Source organism: Eulemur rufifrons, chromosome 9 (genome assembly GCF_041146395.1).
Source record: "Eulemur rufifrons isolate Redbay chromosome 9, OSU_ERuf_1, whole genome shotgun sequence".
NCBI classification, from domain to species: Eukaryota; Metazoa; Chordata; class Mammalia; order Primates; family Lemuridae; genus Eulemur; species Eulemur rufifrons.
The window spans coordinates 14,094,950-14,116,398 of record NC_090991.1 but is presented as its reverse complement, the minus strand read 5'-3'; the positions used below and the strand labels follow the sequence as shown (position 1 = coordinate 14,116,398).

The 21,449-nt window shown below is 49.9% G+C and overlaps 1 protein-coding gene and 1 pseudogene across 1 annotated transcript in view; one reads left to right on the top strand and one right to left on the bottom strand.

Annotated features, from left to right (window-relative positions):
- The window catches only part of RAP1GAP2 (RAP1 GTPase activating protein 2), a 228,243-nt gene that overhangs the window by 150,680 nt on the left and 56,114 nt on the right, over positions 1 to 21,449 (top strand). Inside the window, exons 5-7 of the mRNA XM_069483478.1 lie at positions 16,746 to 16,781; positions 20,420 to 20,464; positions 21,184 to 21,216. Of these exons, the coding sequence (XP_069339579.1) occupies positions 16,746 to 16,781; positions 20,420 to 20,464; positions 21,184 to 21,216 (114 nt within the window). The remainder of the gene's footprint in view (positions 1 to 16,745; positions 16,782 to 20,419; positions 20,465 to 21,183; positions 21,217 to 21,449) is intronic.
- On the bottom strand, positions 10,440 to 11,286 carry LOC138391947 (large ribosomal subunit protein eL43-like; annotated as a pseudogene).

Here is a 21,449-nt window from a genome sequence, read left to right as displayed (position 1 = left end):
TGTGAAGGAATCCCGGGTCTGGATATTGATTCGTGCTGTACCACTGTGTATCGTAGGTGCAGAACTTGATTTCCTTTTAGCTCTGTGGCCTTGTCTACACATGAGAATAACTCCCTCTGGAATGTCCTCCCTGACCCCCTTCCTTGCGGCACAGCTGTGGCCCCCTCCTCTGTGTGTCCGTGCAGGTGTTGGCTTACCTCTGTTCCTGCTCCTCTTTTATTGGGTTATCATTATTTGCTTCTATGACCGTCTTAGTTACTAGACTGAAGTCAGTTCGTTTATTCAGTTATTCGTTGAGCAAGTAGTTATGAGTACCTATGTGCCAGGTGCTGAGGTTACAAATGAAATGGGAGAAACAGACCGTTAAACAAGAATTACAATACAGAGAGATGTGTTTTGATAGGGCATGTGTAGGACGGGAGTACCGCCTGGGGGAGGGGTGGAGACCAGGAAGGCTTCCTGGGGGAGGTGATCTCCAACTTAAGGCTTAAAGAACGAGTAGGAGTGAACAAATAAAGTGGAGTGGGTAGGAGGAGAGAGAGGGAGGCCGATCTTCTCTGGGCCCTCAGCTCCCAGCCAATGCCTGGCTCAGAGGAGATCAGTAAGTTCTCATCTCTCTTCCTCCTCGCTTCCTCTGGATGCATTCCTGCCCAGAGGCAGGAGGCTGGATCACACACAGGTTTTCTGGACCCTGGGATGCTGTGGCCAAGGAGGTTGCAGAAGTGTTCTGGATATGGCATGTCTTTCCAGCCCTGGCCATGTTCCTGGAATGGGCATGGCAGGGTGGGGTGGGGCGGGGGCTCTACTAAATGACTCATCGGCTCTGAACAGGAATGGGAGTGAGCCAGAAGCAGGTGCAGGAGGGAGCAGGAAGGATGTCGAAGATGCAGGAGCCTTATCCTGGGTCTGTTTTCCAGGGGAAGGAGAGAAGGGAATGGGACAGGGAGGCCCATGAGCTTGGCCGAATTGCTTCTCCTAAGATGGTCTTTTATGTCAGATTTTAAGAGTTGAAAGAGACATTGCCAGCCCTCTCTGCAGCTAGAGTTCCCCCTAGCACATGCTTCCTCCAAATGAGGGAGGTGCCCCCATTCACATCCTAGAACTCTGCCCCCTCCTCCCCCTACCCCTTCTGACCTCCAGTGTTGTTTCAAACCTCTGGGGATGCACCCATGCCAAGGCCTTCTCTGCCTGGCCTCAATTGAGCTGTGCCCTTCCCCAGCCTCTGGGGACATTCCCTGGCCTCTCTGTTCTCCCTGGGGAGGCTGGTGGGGTTTCTGGAGCTGGAGCAAGCGCAGAATGGGGCCGGGCTGGAGAGAGGAGGTGGGCTGTGTGTCTGGCGGCAGGCTGGGCAGGAAGGGGAAGAAGGATCGATGATCAGCACGGTTGCCATTTTCAGAGGGTATTTTGTGCCTCGCCTTGCACTGGACACAACATAGACACTGCATCCTGTTCTACAACCACCTTGCCAAGTGGGTTGCCTGTCTCCCGTTGTGCAGATACAGCAACTGAGCCTGCAGGCTGAGTGACCAGCCCACACGGCTTGGCAGCGGCAGAGCCCCGAGTGGGGAGCTTGCCTGTCGCACACTAGCTCTGGGGCTATTTCTGCCATACCCCACTGCCTTGTTTTGAGGGATTTAAAAGTTCATTCCTTTCCTTCCGAGCTGGGAACCTTGCTTTCCTCCCAAAGCTGGAGCAGGACCCAGGCCTTGGATGGGCATGGAGTGTGACGTGTTTGTTAGTGTTGGAAAGAGACTGTGAGGCCCAGGGGAGCCCTGCGCTGAGCTCCGGGCTGGCTCCTCCCTCCCACACTTGTGTTCCTACAGCACCTCCGTGCTCTGGGCCTGAGCTGGAGCTGCAGTTCGGAGTCTCCCCAAGCCATTCATTCCCTTTATTTATTTTTAATTTTTCTTGTGGGACAGCCACAGGGCATGTGGACTGCTCTCTTTATTTAAAGCACATTGATAATAAATTAAAAAAAAAAACAAAAAAACCAAGAATAATACAATTCAATGGATTAAAAAAAAAAATCCAGGCTGTTTCTGAAAGAAAGCAGTTTCCTATGCCCCTGCACCCCTTCCCACAACCCCTGCCCCAGACGCAACCATTTGCTCTTTCAGCTGTGTCTTCGGACCTGGTAGGCTCTGTGAGGTCTGCTGGAATGCCTCTGAGACGCAGGCGCTCATCTTTCTTTTACTTGGTTTTTATTTTTCTTGCACGTAGGGCTTCCCAATTCACAGATGGGAAAATCGAGGCCCCAGCCAAATGGGGCCTCCTGGAGCCCCGCAGCACACCGGGCACTGGGTCGTCTTCAGCATTGGCGCCGTGGCTGGCATCCTGTGCCCCAGTTCTGCCTTCTATCAGCCTCACTGGCATCGAGCACTCACTCAGGACAGGGGTAGAAGGGGAAGAAGGCTTCTCGCCCCTTTATTTCCTAGTGCCAATGGGTTTCCTCTTATAACCCGCTGGCATGGTGCCTCTCCCTTGGGAGGGACCCCTTGCCCTTATGACCTATGATGTGTGGCAGCTCCGTTGGCCCTGGGATCCCCAGAAAAACAACACTGGCAGAGGAAGGGTCAAAGGTCAGGGCTAGTAAATGTGGACTAACGACTTCGGGCGGACACCCAAATCCTGCAGTTCCTTGTTTGATCTTAAGGAAGTTGTCCAACGTCAGCAGCGGCAGCGGCCGCCTCGCCGTGGCGGTAGCAGCAGCAGCTGCAGCGGTGCTCAGGCGGACAGGCCCCCGACTCACAGGGCACAGGCACTGGTGGAAGATGATGGATTTCTTAAAGAACCTTTTGGTGAGTGTCCGGCGGCTGTGGAGGAATTTCTGTCCAGGCCCTGCTGTCTGGAGGGGGTGGGAGGCAGAGCCTCTCCTGCTGTCACCTGGCAGGGAGCCCCTTGTGGCTGTCTGCCTGCCGTGGGTCATAAAAGCCACCTGTCACTCAGAGGAAGGAGGATCAGAGATCAGGGACAGAGGGGACTCTGTGTGGGGGACATGGGTGGGTAGGGGACAGAGTCGGGACCAGGCCTTTCCTCCCCGGCCTGGAGATTTGAGGTGGGCCCCGACACGGGGCTGGAGAGAGCTCACCTGTGTGCTCCTCTGAGAAGGCTTCTTGGCTCCGCGTCAGGGCCTGAGGGGGCTCATTGCCGCGAAGCAGGTGGGAGTTTCCAGGGTGAGAGAGGGAGGGACTCCACAGCCGGGCTTCCGCCTGGCTCAGACGCTGGGAGCTGGCCAGGCCGGCCCCATGCGTCCCACTCCTCTCTTCTTTGTGCTCTGTGTCCTGTCACAGAGCCTCAGTGTGTGGCCAGTGTGAAACTCAGTGTGGTGGGTCCTGTCCTTTCCTGCCAAGTCAGGTTGTCCCTAGAGGCTCTGTAGACCCCGCTCTTCCAGCCTTGCCAGGCCGTTTGTGCCCACTCCTGGTGAACACGGGCGGGGGCTGCCCAGACTGGCCAGGTCAGCACTGCTGGGCTCTTCCTCATCCACACCCCTGCCTGCTGCTAGCTGGGGGCTGTCTTCTTGTCCCCCTCCCCCTCGCTGGCTGTGCTGTTTTCTTTTTCTCTAGTGCAGCTGTGGTGACAGTTCAGGAATGAGTGTGGGGAGTGACAGGGGACTTATTTGGAAGGGTTGGACCAGGGAGTTCCCCAATCTTGGGCTGTGCCACCAACTGGCTCCAGGACTGGGTTGGGGGACTGGTGACCTTGTGACCAGACAGAAATGGCCTGGCCTCTCTGGACCATGGCCGGGGGTGGGCAGAGGTATATCAGAGGGTTTTCAGCTGGGGACTGATGTCATCTGATTTATCAATCAAAAAGACCAAGTGACTGTTGTATGGGAACTGATTAGAGAGGGGGCAGGAGGGAGGCAGGAGCCTGAGGAGGAGGCTGCTGCATGGTCCAGCCGAGGCACGATGAGGTGATGGGTGCAGTGGAGGCGGTGAGAAGTGGCCAGACTTGCAGGAGGACTGGATGTGGGGGCTGAGGGGTAGGGAAATCAGTGATGACTCGTAGGGTTTTGTCCTGAGCGTCAGGGTGGGCAGAGGTACTGCTCAATGAGATGGGGAGACTGGCTGGGGTAGAGGAAGGTTTTTGAGGGAAAGAATGAGTTCTGTTTTGGGCTTGATAAGTGTGAGATACCTGTCGAACATGCATGTGAGATGTTGAGTGGGCAAACCCAGATGGATCTGGATTTGAATTCTGGTTCTGCCCTTACTAAGTGTGTTCGCTTTGGGCAAGTTGTATAACCACTCTAAGCCTCCAGCCCTCTAACTTCCCCTCCCAGGGATCTTGTGAAGCTTATAGGGTGGCATTTGTAAAGTGACTGTTTTAGTGCCCAGTGCCTGGCACATCACAGGTGCTCAACAGAGGATACTTTGGGATTTTCTAAAGCTTTGCTTATATCATCTCATCTTCCAGCTCAGGAATATTCAATGGCTCCCTATTGTCCAGAGCAGAGCTTGAAACTTGTGCACTGGGGGCTAATTAGGCTCATAGAATTATTGTGTTTGGTCCACACAGAGATTAAAAAATAATTGAGTTGATTATCAATATATAAAAATTGGGAAGGCTCACATAAAATTTGGATTTCTGGCTTATCTTGAAAACTTGAAAATTCCAGCAACATTGGGCTTGAATTTCTGCTTGGCAGCTAGGTTAGAGGTAAGTAGCAGCTACCCCTTTGGGAATGGGCGTGTGCTGTTCAGTTCACCATTGATCACTCCTGTGCTTGCTTTCGAAAATTGAGGTGGGCTGGTCGCGGTGGCTCACGCCTGTAATCCTAGCACTCTGGGAGGCTGAGGCAGGAGGATCACTCAAGGTCAGGAGTTCGAGACCAGCCTGAGCAAGAGTGAGACCCCGTCTCTACTAAAAATAGAAAGAAATTATATGGACAGCTAAAAAATATATATAGAGAAAAATTAGCCGGCCATGGTGGTGCATGCCTGTAGTCCCAGCTACTTGGGAGGCTGAGGCAGGAGGATTGCTTGAGCCCAGGAGTTTGAGGTTGCTGTGAGCTAGGCTGACGCCACAGCACTCTAGCCCGGGCAACAAAGTGAGACTCTGTCTAAAAAAAAAAAAAAAAAAAAAAAAGAAAGAAAGAAAAAAAAAGAAAATTGAGGTGAAATTTATATAACATAAAATTAATCAGTTTAAAGTGAACAAGTCAGTGGCATTTACTACACTCACAGTGTTGCACGGACACCACCTTTGTCTAGTTCCAAAGTATTTTCATCATCCCCAAATAAAACCCCATTAAGTAGTTTCTTCCTTCTCTCTCCTCCCTGCCAGCCCCTGGTAATCACCAGTCTGTTTTCTATCTTTATGGATTTAGCCATTCTAGATATTTTATATAAATGGAATCATTATTCTTCTGCACAGCACAGGAAACAACCAACAGAGTGAAAAAGGCAGCCTACAGAATGGGAGAAAATATTTGCAAACCATGTATCCGATAAGGGGTTAATTTCCAAAATATATAAGGAACTCTTACAACTTAATAGCAAAAAAACTAACCTGATTAAAAAAGTAGACTAAAGACGAATAGACATTTCTCTAAAGAAAGCATACAAATGGCAAACAGGCATATGAAAAGATGCTCAATATCATTAATCATCAGGGAAATGCAAATCAAAACTACAATGAGGTATTACCTCACACCTGTTAGTATCAAAAACACAAAAGATAACAAGCATTGGTGGGGATGTGGAGAAATTGGAACCCTTGTAACACTGTTGGTGAGAATGTAAAATGGTGCAGCTGCTATGGAAAACAGTATGGAGATTCCTCAAAAAATTAAATAACTTAAAAATAGAACTACCAACTTCATTCTTTTGCATGTGGGTATTCAGCTTTTTCCAGCACCATTTGTTAAAAAGACTATTCTTTCTCTAGGATTGGTCTTGGCACCCTTGTCAAAAAATAGTTGGCCATGGATGTGTGGGTTATCTCTGGACTCTTAATTCTCTTCCATTGGTTTTGATGTCTGTCCTGATGCCAGTACGGCACTGTTTTGATCACTTAGCTTTGTAGTAAGTTTTGAAATTGGGAAGTATGAGTTCTCTAGCTTTGTTCTTCCTTTTCAAAAATGTTTTGGCTATTCTGGATGGAGTTTCCATATTAAGTTTAGAATCAGCTTTTCAATTTCTACGAAAAAAAAAAAAAGACATCTAGGATTTTGATAGGGATTGCATTAAACCTGTAGGTCACTTTGCATGGTACTGCCATCTAAATAATATTAAATCTTCCAGGCCTGGTGCAGTTGCTAATGCCTATAATCCTAGCACTCTGGGAGGCTGAGGTGGGAGGATCAGTTGAGCTCAGGAGTTTGAGACCAACTTGAGCAAGAGTGAGACCCCATCTCTACTAAAAATAGAAAAAAAAATTAGCCAGTCGTGGCTCGAGCCTGTAGTCCCAGCTACTCTGGAGGTTGAGGCAGGAGGATCACTTGAGCTAGGAGTTTCAGGTTGCAGCAAACTATGATGATGCCACTGTACTGTAGCTGGGACAACAGAGTGAGACTCTGTGTCAAAAAAAAAAAAAAATGTTTCTAATCCATGAACATGGGATGTCATTTCATTTATTTAGGTCTTCTTTAATTTGTTAAAGCAATGTTTTATTGTGTTCAGTGTATTAGTCTTTTGGTTAAATTTGTTCCTAGGTATTTATTCTTTTTGATGCTATTGTAAATGGAATTGTTTTCTTAATTTTTCTTTTCTTATTGTTTATTGCTGGTGAATAGAAACACAACTGATTTTTGTACTCTACAATTTTGCTGACTTCCTTTGTCAGCTCCAGTAAGGTTTTCGTGTGTGTGTGTGTGTGTGTGTGTGTGGATTCTTTGAGGTTTTCTATGTAGGATCATGCCATCTGAAAATAGAGATAGTTTTACTTCTTCCTTTCCATTGTGGATGCCTTTTATTTCTTTGCTCTGGCTAGAATTTTCAGTACATTGAATAGTAGTGGTGAAACTGGGCTTCCTTGTTTTGTTCCTAATCTTAGGGGGATAGCATTTAGTCTTTCACCATTGAGTGTGATGTTAGCTGTGTTTTTTTTTTCAATGCCCTTTATGTTGAGGAAGTTCCCTTTTATTCCTAGTTTTCTCAGTGTATATATCATAAAAAGATAGTGGATTTTGTCAGGTGCTTTTCCTGCATCATTTGAGATGATCATGTGAGGTTTTTCCCCTTCATTCTATTAATGTGATCTATTACATTGATTGCTTTATGTTGAACCAAGCTTACATTCCTTGAGTAAATCCCACATGGTCATGATATATAATAATATGCTGTTGGATCCAGTTTGGTGGTATTTTTTTGAGGATTTTTTGCCTCTATATTCATGAGGGATATTGGTCTGTAGTTTTCTTGTGGTTCCTTAGTATGGCTTCAGTAATCCTGGCCTCACAGAATGAGTTAGGAAGTGTTCCTTCCTCTTCTATTTTTGGAAGCATTTGAGAAGGATTGGTGTTAATTCTTCTTTAAATATTTGGTGGACTTCACTATGAAGCCATCTGGTCCTGGACTTTTCTTTGTTGGGAGGTTTTTAATTACTACCGATTCAATCTCTTTACTTCTTTTCCCTTCACTCTTTTAGGTTGCTTGCCTCCTGCCTGTAGTCATTTGCATCTTCGAGTCCTGTCTTAGAGATTTAAATATGAGTCTGCCTAATTTAAGATGTTCTATAAAAACCTGCCATCTTCCCACCCTTCCCCACCTTGCCCCATCTCTGCTCTGGCATCTCTGCTCAGAGAGGGTCCCTCTCACATACCACTGGCCTTAAACACGATTAAGTCCATAGGTCAGTGGTTTTCCAAGTGTGGTCACCTAGGAACTTGTTAGAAGTGCAAATTTTCTGGCCAAGAATCAGAAGCTCTAGCGGTGGGGGGTAGGAAGCTTGTTTGAATAAGCCCCTCGGTGATTCTATTGCATTACCACTGCCACAGGTAGTAGAGAGCCACTGCAGGCTCCTGGCCCCGGGTGACATTGTGAAGCGGTGCCTCTGAAGGACCGTAGCAGCAGAGGAGCTGTGAGCAGGGGGAGTTGGCGGGAGGGGGACCAAAGAAGGGGAAGAGGAGCAAGCAGGCTGTTTGGTGGGCGTGGTGGGGGGAGACTAGGTGGGAACAGGACCTGATTGTGGAGGGTGGCTTATCACCAGGGCCCTCACCTGGCTGTCCAGTGTGAGGTGTGCAGTCTGCAGCTGCGGAATAGACGGCTTATACTCGCCAGAACGCTGGCCTGTCCAGCCCTGACTCTAGCCAGCCCCGGCCACTCCCAGGCCCAAGACTCAGGCGTCACTGCCTGCTTCATTCTCATCTTGCTCGGCAGAATATTCATTCATTCATTCAGCGAATGTTTCTTGAGCATCTACTATGGGCCAGGCAGTTGTAGGCCCAGGGATACGACAGTGAACACAATACACAGAGAGCCCTGCCCTCAAGGACCTTCCATTCTGCTGAATGGCCCTTCTGCAGCCAGGCTGGCGGCCAGCTGGTTCTGCCTGCCCCGCGGATGGGGACCTCTGAGCCTGCAGCGGAGCCGGGCAGTGTGGTGTGCTCGGTGGTCGGGCAGCCATGGGACTCCCCGAGGGGGCGTGTGCTCTGGGTTCCTGGTTCCCCCAGCTTTCCAAAAACTTCTTTATAAAACTCTCCAGAAGGCATTTTCTTTTGTTTTGTCTTCCTGCTCTGTGAGGACGAGAAACTTGCTCTGATCCCAGCTTTTTCCTCCCCCCAGCACTGCCCTGCCGGCATTGCCACCCCATTTTCCTAAGACCTACGTAAGTGAAAAATACCTTCTTCTCCGTGCTTGACTTGTAATGTTTCTGGTTGCTGCTGACATGCCTTTGTCCCCCCAGCGTGTCCTGGGTTGAGGTGGGCAGGGATAATGAGACAATCACCGTGGTGCTGTCCAGCGATCTGTGTGTCGGGTGCGTGGCAGGCTCTGCACACTCGGCCCCTGTTGTCCTTCCGCAGCTCTGCTCCAAGGCGCAGGGCGCTCAGACAGCATCGTCCTGTGCTGTGAGCGGTGGGTGTGTGGTACGTCCTGGGGGCGGGGTGTGTAGCAAGGCTGCTCACACACAGACACACCCCTGCCTCCAGAAGTAGAGAAGAGCCCACAGCTAGGGACTGGAAGGCTGCAGGTGGGTGGCAGTGGGTGTGACTTCTCCAACTAGGGTCAGAGAGGGGGAGGTGGAGAGAGAGGCGAGTGTGTTGGTGGGAGTCTCATGAGCTGTGTGCAAAAAGGAGGAAAGACCAAGTGGCCACCTGTCTGCAGGGAGAAGCCCCATCCACGTGTAAATGTGCTGTGGGCCAGAGGGAGACAGGGGGGGCGCTCCTGCCACGGGAAGGGCACAAGGTGGTGAGATGGGTGGCAGTGTCCCTCCTGTGCTCACACAAATGTCCTATTCTTCTGTTGCTTCTACATCTTTATAGCCTGGGCAGTGGGCAGGCAACAGAGCGGCAAGTAGGAACACTGGGAAGGATTTCTCAAGGTTTCCCAAACCTCAGTTACTCCTTGCAGTTCCTGTTCACATCTGTTCCTGCTCCCTGGGACCTCCTCCAGCACTCTCTCCCCAAGGAGCACCAGGTGGTTTCCATAGCAGGAGGCGGGGAGGACAGGGACTGCACCCGGAGCAAACCCCAGGACCTTGGCCGAGCGCTGGCTCTGCGTGGTTATGGCGCAGCCCACTGGACTGGCTGTAGAGCAGAGCCCGTGGGGAAATGCTGGCCGCCGCCCTGATTTGGGTGTCGACAGCTGTTGCTAATAATAAATTAGACAGCTGAGCTGAGGCTGCTGTTGCGTGGAGGCCGAATTACATTCCTCTGTGAAAATCCAGTGGCTTCCTGATGGAGGGAGATCCCCTTCCTAAGGGTGCCCCGGGCAGGACGTCAGTCTGCCCTAAAGGGCCCATGTGATGCTGCCAGAGAGTCAGTGAGCATTTATTGAGTGCCTGCTGTGTGCCCTTGGCTGTGTGTGGCAATCTCAGGGTGTGTGGACAAGGGTGGGTCTGAAGGGCTGGAGCTGCTGTTCCAGGCTGGCCTGAGTCACCCTGCCTCTGAGTGGAAAAGGAGACTCACTCTCTGCCAGGGCTGGAACTGTCCCGCTGGAAAGTTCAACAAGTCACTGAGACGTGGGGCCAACCTGGCGGAGGCCAAGTTGCCACTGGCTGATTTCTGCTCCCTGGCACGGTCCACGCAGGAATCGCGCCCCCAGCGCGTTGCTCACGGCTAAGGCTGAATCACAGCCCTTCTTCCCACCACCCGCGCCAGCCCCGAGGCCATGGGGCATCTTCATTCAGAAACACGGACCGTCTTTACTAGTGATCTAAACACACCGTCCCTGGGGAGGCCAACGAAGTCAGCAAAGCTAAGTATGCTAAAGCGAGACCGTCTCCCAGCAGGACAAGCGCGTTCCCAGGGTGAGCTTTCTCATGGTTCCTTCTAGTAGCTACTATTGACCGAGCACTTGCTGCAGACCAGGTCCTTGCTGCCTTTCTTTCTTTTTGAACATAATTAACCCATTTATTATAGGCGAGTGATGTCTGAAAAGGCAGAGCATCTGCTGGTCTGTCAATTCCTTCAGCCTTCCGATGGTGGACTTCACCACGACCGTGGAAGAGGTGTTGTAGGTCCCCGCACCAGCAGCGACTGTTTTCACGCAGAAACCCCAGTGCCTGCACCCACAGCTCGTCTCTTCATCCTGATTTTGCCACAGAAGGAGCAAATGCCCTTGGAATGCTGTCTGATTTCACTTTTTGTCACCGTTTTCCAGAGGGAGGCACCATGGTGGGTCCCGTATTTGCCGACCATTCTGACCTCCTTAGTCTGTTTGGCTGTGTCACCGCAAACTAGGTCCCAGCCCAGAGAGGACAAGCACTTCTTACAGATGTCCTCACTTCATCCATGTAAGAGCCCTGACAGTCAGGGATTGATTCAGGTGAGGAAATGAAGCGAGGATTTGAGAGGTTTACGTGCCTCGTGCCACACAGCTGGGCAGCAGCGGGTCGGCCACGCCCCAGACCTGGGCTTTGGCCACTGGGTCCTATTGTCTCCTGTGTCTTCCTGCTGCACCCAAACCTAAGTTGCTCTGCACTGCCTTGCTGGTTAGGCCGAAATTCAGCGTCTCTCAGGCCTGGACCCCAGCTCTCCTTTCCTGACTGATCTTCAAGGTGTCTGAGCCAGAGGACGACGTCCAGCGGGCTGACCCCCTTACCATCTGTCAAATACGTGTCGTGCGTCTTCCCTTTTTCACCTTTGCCCATGTGATTCTCACTGCCTGGGTACCACACCCTCTTCATTCCTGTCTGTCAAGTGATTTCTCTTTATCTTTTAAGGTCTACCTGCGATGCCATGTTTTGCAAGAAACCTTCCTTGATGTGCTGGTTTTAAGATATGTCCCCAAATTCTTTGATACTTCTCTCCTCAAGAGGTGGAACCCAATTCTTCTCCTCCAGTCTGGGCTGGACTTGGACACTCACTTCTAATGAATAGGATAAAGTGGAAGTGATGGCGTAGGGATTTCAGACTAGGTCATAAAAGATCTACGGCTTCCTCTGTGTGTGCGTGTGTTCTCTCTCTCTCTCTTTCTCTCTCTCTCACTGCTCGTTCTGGGGGAAGTTAGCTGCCATGTTTTGAGATCACTCAAGCAGCCTGTGGAGAGGCGCATGTGATGAGGAACTGAGGCCTCCCACCAATATCCACATGATGCGCCATGTGGGTGCTGCAGCCCCAGTTGAGCCTTCAGAGGACCGCAGCCCCTGCTAACATCCTGATTGCAACCACACGGGAAACCCTGAGCCCGACCTGCACCGCTAAGCCGCTCCTAAATTCCTGACCACAGCAACTGTTTCAGCCAATAAGTTTTGGAGCAATTTACACAGCAATAAAGAACTGCACTTGGCCTCCCAGCAAGAAGTGCTTCATGCCGGCTCAGAACCGCCGTAGCACTGGTCATTACAACATAACCTTGTCTCATAATTAAGATCTAGTACTCTGGAAGTTGGTCCCTTGCCTCGTACTTACTTCCAGCATCCAGTTCATGCCCTAAAAGTGCTTAAAAGGGTAGGGTTATCTGGTTGACCAGCAGAAGGGCATTGTCTAGGAATATACCTGAAGGATTTTTTGATTGCCAGTTTGCATAGATAACAGAGAGTGAGCTGGATTTGGCAGGGATTGAGGGGAGCTTCTTAGTTTTTAATACACAGAACCAAGGACGCACTCGGGAATGAACTGGCCTGCACTGAGGGGCTTTCTGCAGGCCCGAAGGCTGTGTGTGTACCTGTGTCTCTGGACCCACCCTGCTGTGAAGCTGGGGGAGGCAAAGAAAGGACTGCCAGGGCCTCCCTTATGTGTCAAAGTCTTAAAAACATCGACTAATTGCAAAAATAATTTATAATTATTCTAGGAAATTAAAAAAAATGCTGAAAAGCAAAAAGGGAGAAAAAAATCATCCTTACCCCTCTACCTCATTTTGCCCATATATCATTCAAGATATTTTTCTCTGGAGGGGTGATACATATACTCATGTGGTCTTATATGTATAAACACAAACATGTTTTTATGTTTAATTGAAAAAAGTGGAATCATCTTGTTTGAAACCCTATTTTTCTCCCTTAGCAATGCTTCGTGAATCTTTGCGCTTGCATAATCAACACAGATCTCCTCTTGTATTTTTTGTATGGGCATACTGCCTGGCATTATTTCCTTTTTCCCTCACTGGTGGGTACTTTTTTATACTTTTTGGCCTATGAACAGTGCTGTGACAAACATCTTTGTATGTGTGTCCTTGTGATGTTGCCCAGATATTGTTTTAGGGTAAATTCCCTAGAGCAGGTTCATTGGACCAAAGGATGTGAAAATTTTAAAGGCTTTGGACACATAGTGCCAAATTGCCCTTTAGAAAGGTTGTACCAGGTGTGCACTTACCTACAGTTCCTGTGTCCTTGCCATCACTGGCCAATCTGATGGATGAAAGATGTTGTCTTATTATTATCTTAATTTCTTAAATCAATAGGGAGGTTGGGCATGTTTCCATGAGTTTATTGGTCATTTTTTGTTTCTCTTTTAGCAGTTTCTTCATGTTTTTTGCACATTTTTCTTTCTCTGTTACCTGGGCTAGAGTGCAGTGGCATCATTGTAACTCACTGCAACCTCAAACCAGCCTTCTGCCTCAGCCTCTTGAGTAGCTGGGACTACAGGTGCCTGCCACCACGCCCAGATACCTTTTGTATTTTTTTGTAGAAATGTGGTCTCACTGTGTTGCTCAGGCTGGTGTTGAACTCCTGGCCTCCAGCAATCCTCCCACCTTAGCCTTCTGGAGTGCTGGGATTATAAGATGTGAGCCACCATGCCTGGCTCACATTTTTCTGATTTCCTTAGAAAACTTCTTTATTTTAATTTAATTGTGCAAGTAATGTGGTCTACATATTTGTGAAGTAGTCCTAATATAAAGCAAAACCCCCTTCACCACTCTTGTCTCCTTCTTGATATAATAACTTTTTAAATAGTTTGAGATGTTTTCTTCCAGATCACTTTCTAAGCATTTATAGACATGCATATAGGTAGCTGTAGGTTTTTTTTTTTTAAAGTTGTTATTGTAAAAGTGGGATCATGTGCAATATTATTGTTCTCTGATTTGCTCCCCCTACCCCAACTTATTGTGCTTGGAGAACGTCTTATGTAAGCAATACCAATCTGTTGCTTTCTTTTTGAATGGTTTCATAGTGTTTTTTTGTTTGTTTGTTTGAGAAAGGGTCTCACTCTGTCACCCGGGCTAGAGTGCAGTGGCATCATCATAGCTCACTGCAACCTCAAACTCCTGGGCTCAAGTGATCCTCTTGTTTCAGCCTCATGAGTAGCTGGCACTACAGCCATGTGCCCCCATGCCCTGCTAATTTTTCTATTTTTTATAGAGACAGGATCTCGCTCTTGCTCAGGTTGATCTTGAACTCTGATCTCAACTGATCCTCCTGCTTTGGCCTCCTAGAGTGCTGGGATTATAGGTGTGAGCTACTGTACCCGGCTGCATAGTTTTTTTAAACAGCTTTATTGAGATATAATTCACATACCATAAAGTCACCCATTTGAAGTGTACAATTCAGTGCTTTTGGGTATATTCACTGAGTTGTGCAACCCTCACCACAATCAATTTTAGAACATTTTCAATACCTCAAAAAGAAGCCCAGTACCTTTAGCTACCACTGTCCAATCCCCTTTACCCCTCAGCCTAAGCAACCACTCATCTACTTTCTGTCTCTATGGGTTTGCCTATTCTGGACATTTTATATGAATGAAATCATACAATATATGGCCTTTGTGTCTGCCTTCTTTCACTTAGCGTAATGTTTTCAAGGTTCATCAGTGCTGCAGCACATACAGTACTTTATACTATTCCATTCTTTTATGGATATATAGACCGCATTTTGTTTATCTGTTCATCAGTTTATGGACACTTGGGCTGTGTCCACCTTTTGGCAAGTGTGAATAGTGCTGCTATGAATATTCTTGTGCAAGTGTTTGTTGAGTACCTGTTTTCAGTTCTTTAGGGTGTATACCTAGGAGTGGCATTGCTCAGTCACATGGCCACTCTATGTTTAACTTTTGAGGAACTGCCAAGTTATTTCCACAGCAGGTGTACTAGTTTACATTCCTACAAGCGGGAGCTGAGGGTTCTAATTTCTCCGCATCCTTGCCAACACTTGTTATTTTCTGTTGTTTGATTATAGCCATCTTAGTGGTATGAGTGGTATCTCATTGTGGTTTTGATTTGCATTTGCTAATGATACTGAGTGTCTTTTCATGTGCCTGTTGGCAATTTGTGTTTCTTCTTTGGGGAAATGTGTACTTAGATCATTTGCCCATTTTTAAATTGACTTGTCTTTTTATTATTGAGTTGTAAGAATTCTTTATATATTCTAAATACAAGTCCCTTATCAGATGCATGATTTGAAAATATTTTCTCCTAGTCCATGCATTGTCTTTTCACTTTCTTGATAGTGAGTGTGAGGAATTAGTGTTAATTCTTCTTTAAGTGTTTGGTAGAATTTACAAATGAAGCCATCTGGGGATGGGGAGGTGAAAAAATTTTAAAAAATTAAAAAAAATAAAACAAATGAAGCCATCTGGGCCTGGGCCTTTCTTTGTGGGTAGTTTTTTGATCATTAATTCAGTCTCTTTATTTGTTGTGTGCCTTTTTTAGATTTTTTTGTTTCTTACTGAGTCAGTTCTGGTAGTTTGTATTTTTCTAGGAATTTGTCCATTTCATCTAAGTTATCTAATTTATTGACATAGAATTGTTTATAATAGTTGTATGAATGTAGCTTATTTTAACCAATTTCCTATAGATTGCTATTTAAGTTGTTTCCATTTTTACTGTTGTAAACAACGCAGTGCACATTTTAGCATATCTATCTTTGAGTACAAGTGCAAGGGTGTTGGAGCATGGATTGTTAGGCCTGGAATTGCTGGGTCAGAGGTCTGTGTATTTACAGTGTTGATTGTTTCTGCTCCATTGTCCTCTTTCTGCTCATCTTTCTATCCATACTGATTTGTATAAGCTCTTCATGTTTGTAATCTTGGTCGCCTAGAGACTGGAGTAGGTTAGAACGCACAGCGTGGGTGGCGCATTTGTACCCAGGGTGAGTGGGAAGGGTAGGCCTGGGATCCGGGTGTTTGGTGGCTGCTTCTGGTCAAGGGTGTTGGATGTGGACGCCCCACACCCACCCCTGTGCAGTCACACGTGGGGTTTCCAGACCCTAGATCCCGAAATGCGGGCAGGTCAGAGGCTTTTTGCAGGGCTGTGTCTCTTCAGGTGACTCCACAGAGGTCCTTCCTTTGGTGGCTCTGAGGACTCCGAGAGCAGTGGGAGCTCCGGGCAGCTCTGGCCCATTGGTGCCTGCAGAGGAAGGGAGTGCTTGGAGGCTCCACCTCTGTGTGAAGAAGTGGCCGTGAGCTGGGGGACTTCTGAGCGGCCCTGCATGTGTTTTGTTAGGGCAGAGCTTGCAGCCCCTTGCCCCATCATTCCGCTTCCTTTTTCTCCTTTTGGTCTTAACTGGAGTTTACAAAGGTGGCACCAAAGTAGGTTAAAGGTTTGGACAACTGCAGTTTGAGATTTCAAAAATAATCCACCCAGGCCCCTGGAGGCTGCAGTTCAGTGGTTTTCAGGCTTTGCTTCCTAAGCGTAGGGTCCCAAAGCGGTGCCCTGGGGGCAGGGGACAGGGGCAGGCAGAGGTGGCACATCAGGGGCTCAAGCCCCGCACGGCTGCTCTGGCGGCAGTGGCTGTGCTGTCCCTGGGTTGCCACAGCTGGGTTCTGAGTGAGAGTTTCTGTGAGGAGACAGAAAGGCTCTGTTGCCGTAGAAGCTGGAAAACTACTTGTGTCGCAGGTCGTGGCCCCACTGTTGGGTTGAAAAGATCCCAAACACGGTTCCTGCTGGAGGCTGAATCCTGGGGCTGTCAGGCATCTTGGGGAACTTGGTTTTTCCCAGGAGCCCCCACACCCCCGTTTCTGGACAGACTTGAGCGGCTGCTCTCCCCTCCACCGTTTGCCAGCCCAGGCGTGTTTTATTTTCTGTTTTGTTGTGTTGGGTGTTCTGGCCCTGCAGAGGCAAAATCAAATTATCTTCTCTCTTGATCCAAATGAATTTTGTCCCTGGGGAAGCCCCAGGCTCAGCTTCCAGACAGGTGGTGGGGAAGAGGCTTTCTCGGCCAAGCTCCTGGCTAACACCTGTCTTTCTCTCCCCACCCTCTCTGTCTTTCAGTCCGCGGAGTTCTTCGAGATGCTGGAGAAAATGCAGGTGAGTGTGCCTCCCCAAAGCAGGGGCGAAGCTGAGCCCCAGGTGTGGGTGCTGTGGGGCAGAATGCAGGTGCCTTGGGGGGAGGGGCAGAGGAGAGACAAGCACAGTCCCCCGGGCCTGGACAACCTGAGGCAATTTTGCTACTGAAGGGCATAGAGCACTTTGGGAAGAGTCCTGCCTTCAGGACAGGGAGGATAAAAAGCAGAACTTCCCCAGGAGCACAACCATTTATTCCATGAACCCCACGGATGTGGCAGGGGTTTGACAGGGGGTGTTGTTCCTGGAATGAGTTGGAAAGAAAGCCTGAAAAAACTAGCCCCTTCTTAGAGGACTCATCTCATGGTGGGGAGGCAGATAGGCAGGGTGGGAGGCAGACCTGAGTTCAAATTCTGCACCACACCCTTACTAGCACAAGTTCCTCACCTCTTCTAAGTATCTGTAAATAAATAAGAATAAGAATACCCACTTACATGGTGGTTGGGATGAAATGAGATAATATATATAAGAATACTTGGTAGGCACTACATAACAGTTTGCAATGTGGGGGTTCTCTGTAATGACTCCTCACCAGGTTCAGGGCTCCCGGGTGAGAGCTGCTGCCCTAGGGAATGGTGTCGGTCAGAACTGATACGCGGGGGAAGAGTGGGGAGAAGATGCTGGTAATGGCATGCACGTGTTTCAAGCACTTCTCTGGGCTCGGAGACTGACAGGCATTATTTCTTCCTGATAAGGCCCTCAGAAGTAGTATGTTGTTATTATCATGCCCGTATCACAGATGAGAAAACTGAGGCACACAACTGTTAAATAAAGCACTTACAGATGCATGGCTCATAAGTAGCTTCAGAGCCAGAGGGCTTGTATTATGATACTTGTTACCCTAAGTATATGCCCAGGCTCAAGGGAGGAAGATTCTGTAGTAAGGGTCTGGAAGTTCTAGGAAGAGGGGCAAATGTGGGGCCCAGGGCAGATCTGAGATGCAGGTGAAGCGGCCAGGTCTCCTGATGGTGAGGAGGGAAGGGGCTGTTTGGAGGAAAAATATTATTAGTGGTAGTGTCATCACCACAAGTAAGTTATTAAGATCCTCCTCCACACCCAGCGGTGTGTGGACTACAAACGCACACACTTTGAGGCAATTTATAATCAAGTTGAAGAAACCAGGGTGGTGTATGTGGTGACAGCCAGTAGTGGGGGATGGTGTGTAATTCAGTGCTCAGTTGCTTGGAGCAAAGCTGGGGTTTTCACCTCAAGCCGATGGGTCCCTGGCACTCCGCGGAGCTGGCGGGGCTGGGGGTTTTCTGCTCCCCCTGTCCTGTCTCTGGTTGACCCCCCAGTCCACCCCTCTCACCCCCAGGTGGAGGCCCCCACCTCCCCCACAGAGGGCTTCTCTGTTTGAGCACATAATTCAGCCCCACATAACTGGCTTCCTATTCTGTTGTTTAGAGGCTGCTGGGCACGTCTTCTTAACTAGCTGGGAGCCTCTCGGGGACGGGGGTCTCGTTTTAGTCTCCCTCTGTGTCTCCACCACGGTGGGTACCCGTAGACAGGTTCCCATTCCATCTCAGCTGAGACCGTGGAAGCCAAACTCCCCAGTGTTATGTATTTGCCATGTGCTGCTCTTCCTAGAACATCTTGCTTTTCAGAGGGCTCACGGTTTCCAGCAACTCTGTTCGTAGGAAGCTCTCATGTGACATCAACCGATGGTGATGAAGTGTGCCTCGTGGTCCTGAGTGTGGGCTCGGTCTCTCCTCATTGTGCGGTTGTGGAAACTGAGTCTCAGGGCAGTTGAGTGTTCAGGTCACTCTGCTAGTTGTGCAGAGCTGAAACTAGGACCCAGGACTCCTGGTTCTCCCGCCTAAGAGTCTAGGAATTTGGGGGAGGGCATGATCCCTGTGAAGCCAGAGGGGCTAAGTGCACAAGCTTTGGGCCTTTCCAGTGCCGGGGTCAGTTTCTGACGCTGACGCTTTCTAGCTGAGCATCTTTGGTGAAGGCACTTTCCCTCTCTGAGCCTCAGTTTCTTCACTCCGGAGAGAAGTCGAAATAAAGATAATACCTATTGCAAGCGTAACACACAGAGGAGGGGAGCGCGGCAGTGGCTTTGTGTGCTTTGTGTGCTTACGGGAGGGAGTGGAGTGGCAGAGGGGAAGGGAGGAGGTTTGCTCTCCTGCCCTAGGGCCGTTCCCAGACAGGGGTGACTAATGCAGAACAAACAAAACAAACTCCTGACATCACTCCCCCACCCCCATCTGCCCAGTGTGCCAACCTGGACAGGGTCTGCAGGGCCACCCAGGTGCCTTTTCCTCTGTGTGTGAGAGGAGCACCTGTCCGGTGGGAGGAGCCCTCCCACGCCCTCCTGAACAACGCTGCAGGGTGACTCAGTCCGGAGAAGTCCGGAGAGGCCGTGTCTAAATACACCCAGGTATCAGGAGCCCTGGTGTCCGAGGTGTGCGGGGTACGGTGGGCAGGTGACCTGGCTTCAGAGCCAGGCCCTGCCACTCACTAGCTGTGTGACCATAGGCAAGCGGCCTCCTCCTGGGGGCTCAGTTTCCTCACTGGTGAAAAGGTGCTGTGAGTTTCAAAGGAGACCACGGAGGGAGCTCACTTTGGAAGGTTAACATCCTGACGCAGTAGTGGCAGGCGGGACTGCTGCAGAACTCCCTCTGCTCCGGAGGGGAACTGTTTCTCCTAGATTGTCCACCGTCTCATACCCTCACCTGGTTTATTCAGACGGTCTTGGGAACGCCATGTGTTTCCACCTTGCACAACCCAGTTGAGTCAGAACTCGACTATGGGACCACCGCATGAGGCACTGCTCCCCAGAAGTGAGACTTCCAGTTACCTGTAGGCAAACTCCTTTAATCCAGTCCTAGGCATTGCATCTGATCCCTGCAGTGGTCCTCGCATCTGTGCGATGGAGGGTGGGTGTTATGATCCTCACTTTATAGATGATGCCACGGAGCCTCCGAGAGGCTAAACTTTGTCAGGGGTGGCAAATAGTAAGCTCATAGAGGAATGCCGACCAGGACCAGGCCTCCTGCCTGTCTCCGCAGGCCCTCCCACCAGGGAGAGGGTGGAGCTGGTTGGCATGAGGCCCAGAGGGCTGGCTCTGACACCAACAGACGGGTTCCCGTCTTTCCCCTTTCCCCAGTGGCTCTGTGAAGATATTTAGGCTCCAGGATGGTATGACTGCCGACCTCACAATAATATTAAGCAACAACCCATTGATTGCATTTACTATGTACCAATCAGTGTTCCAAGTGCTTAACCCATTATTAACATTCAACCTTGACTACATTAGTAGGTTCCATCATCATGCGCGTTTTACAGATAAGGACACTGAGTCACAGGAAGCTTCCTGTGACTTGCCCAAGGTCATAAGGCTAGTAAGAAAGTGGCAGTGTTGGGATTTGAGCCCAGGTGCTCTGGCTCTTAACCCAGCTGCCCTGTTTCCTCTTCCGAGGCTGCTGGGAGGACTGCGAGGGCCCAGGTGTGCTGCGTAAGGGCCCAGCACGTGCCGGCTGTTGCTGCTGCTGTTATTACTAACCCCTGGCGAGGCCAGGTGCTCAAGAGACGCCTCCCTCTGTTTGCTCTTTTGTGCGACCTTTGCTTTTCCATGGATCCTCTCTTCCTTGTTTCCGCAGGGGATCAAGCTTGAAGAGCAGAAGCCAGGACCCCAGAAGAACAAGGTGGGCTGGGTGGGTGAGTGGCAGCCAGGTGGGCCCGGCGAGGGGCCAGGGTGAGAGCAAGGCAGGAGGAGCAGCCCGGGTGCTGAGGCCATCTGTCTCTCACCCGCCTAATTCTGACCTCCACCCAGGGCCGCTTGGGTGACCGCACCCTCGTTAGGCTGGCACATGGGGAGCAGCACAGGGGGCCCTGGCTTGATGCCATTAGAGCAGCTTCAGAGCAGGCTGGGACCTCAGGCTTGGCGGCTTGGCCCAGCTCCACCTCACCTGTCCTGCGCGTGTTGTACACAGTGCTTAGGGGCATCAGGCTCGTGCCCCAGGCTCCAGTGGGCAGTCAGCTTCGGGTTCCATTTCCAAGGCCTGGGGGTGCAGCCCGTCACTCGGAGGTCAGCCCCCTTGCCTGGAGAGGGGTGCTGGGCGAGACTAGGAGTCATCTTCCTGTTAGCATTCTAGGGTGAGAAGCTCAGCACCTTTGAATACTGTGTCTTTGGTTAGCTAGCAAGGTTTGTGTTCAGGTTCTGTCAATTTAGATAAGAGCTCAAGGGATGGCGGATCCCAGGGCTGCTTCTAGGCTGTTCTTGCATCTGCTGTTCTTTACCTCAAAGCCCTGCTGCAGCCTGCCAGGCCCCCCAGTACACCCCACCACCAGACCTGGAATAGGGAAATGGAGACTTTCTGGGCACTGCTGGGACTAACGGTGGTGTCATCGGTTTGTCTTGCAGGATGACTATATCCCGTACCCCAGCATCGACGAGGTAGGAGCTCCTCTGGCCACTCTGCAGTCTGCTCTGGGTCCCATTCCTGGGGAGGCGATGGTGACGATGGTGATGGATCCTGCCTGCGGCACACGGGAGGGAACCTTGGGCCTGGGGCCTCTTCTGTCTTTGCCTATGTGACCTTAGCGTTTCCATGGTTAAATTAGGGGTGTCCATCCGGGCCTTGCAACCCTGGGGCTACAGGGTCAGCGGATGCAGCTGGAGATGTTGTG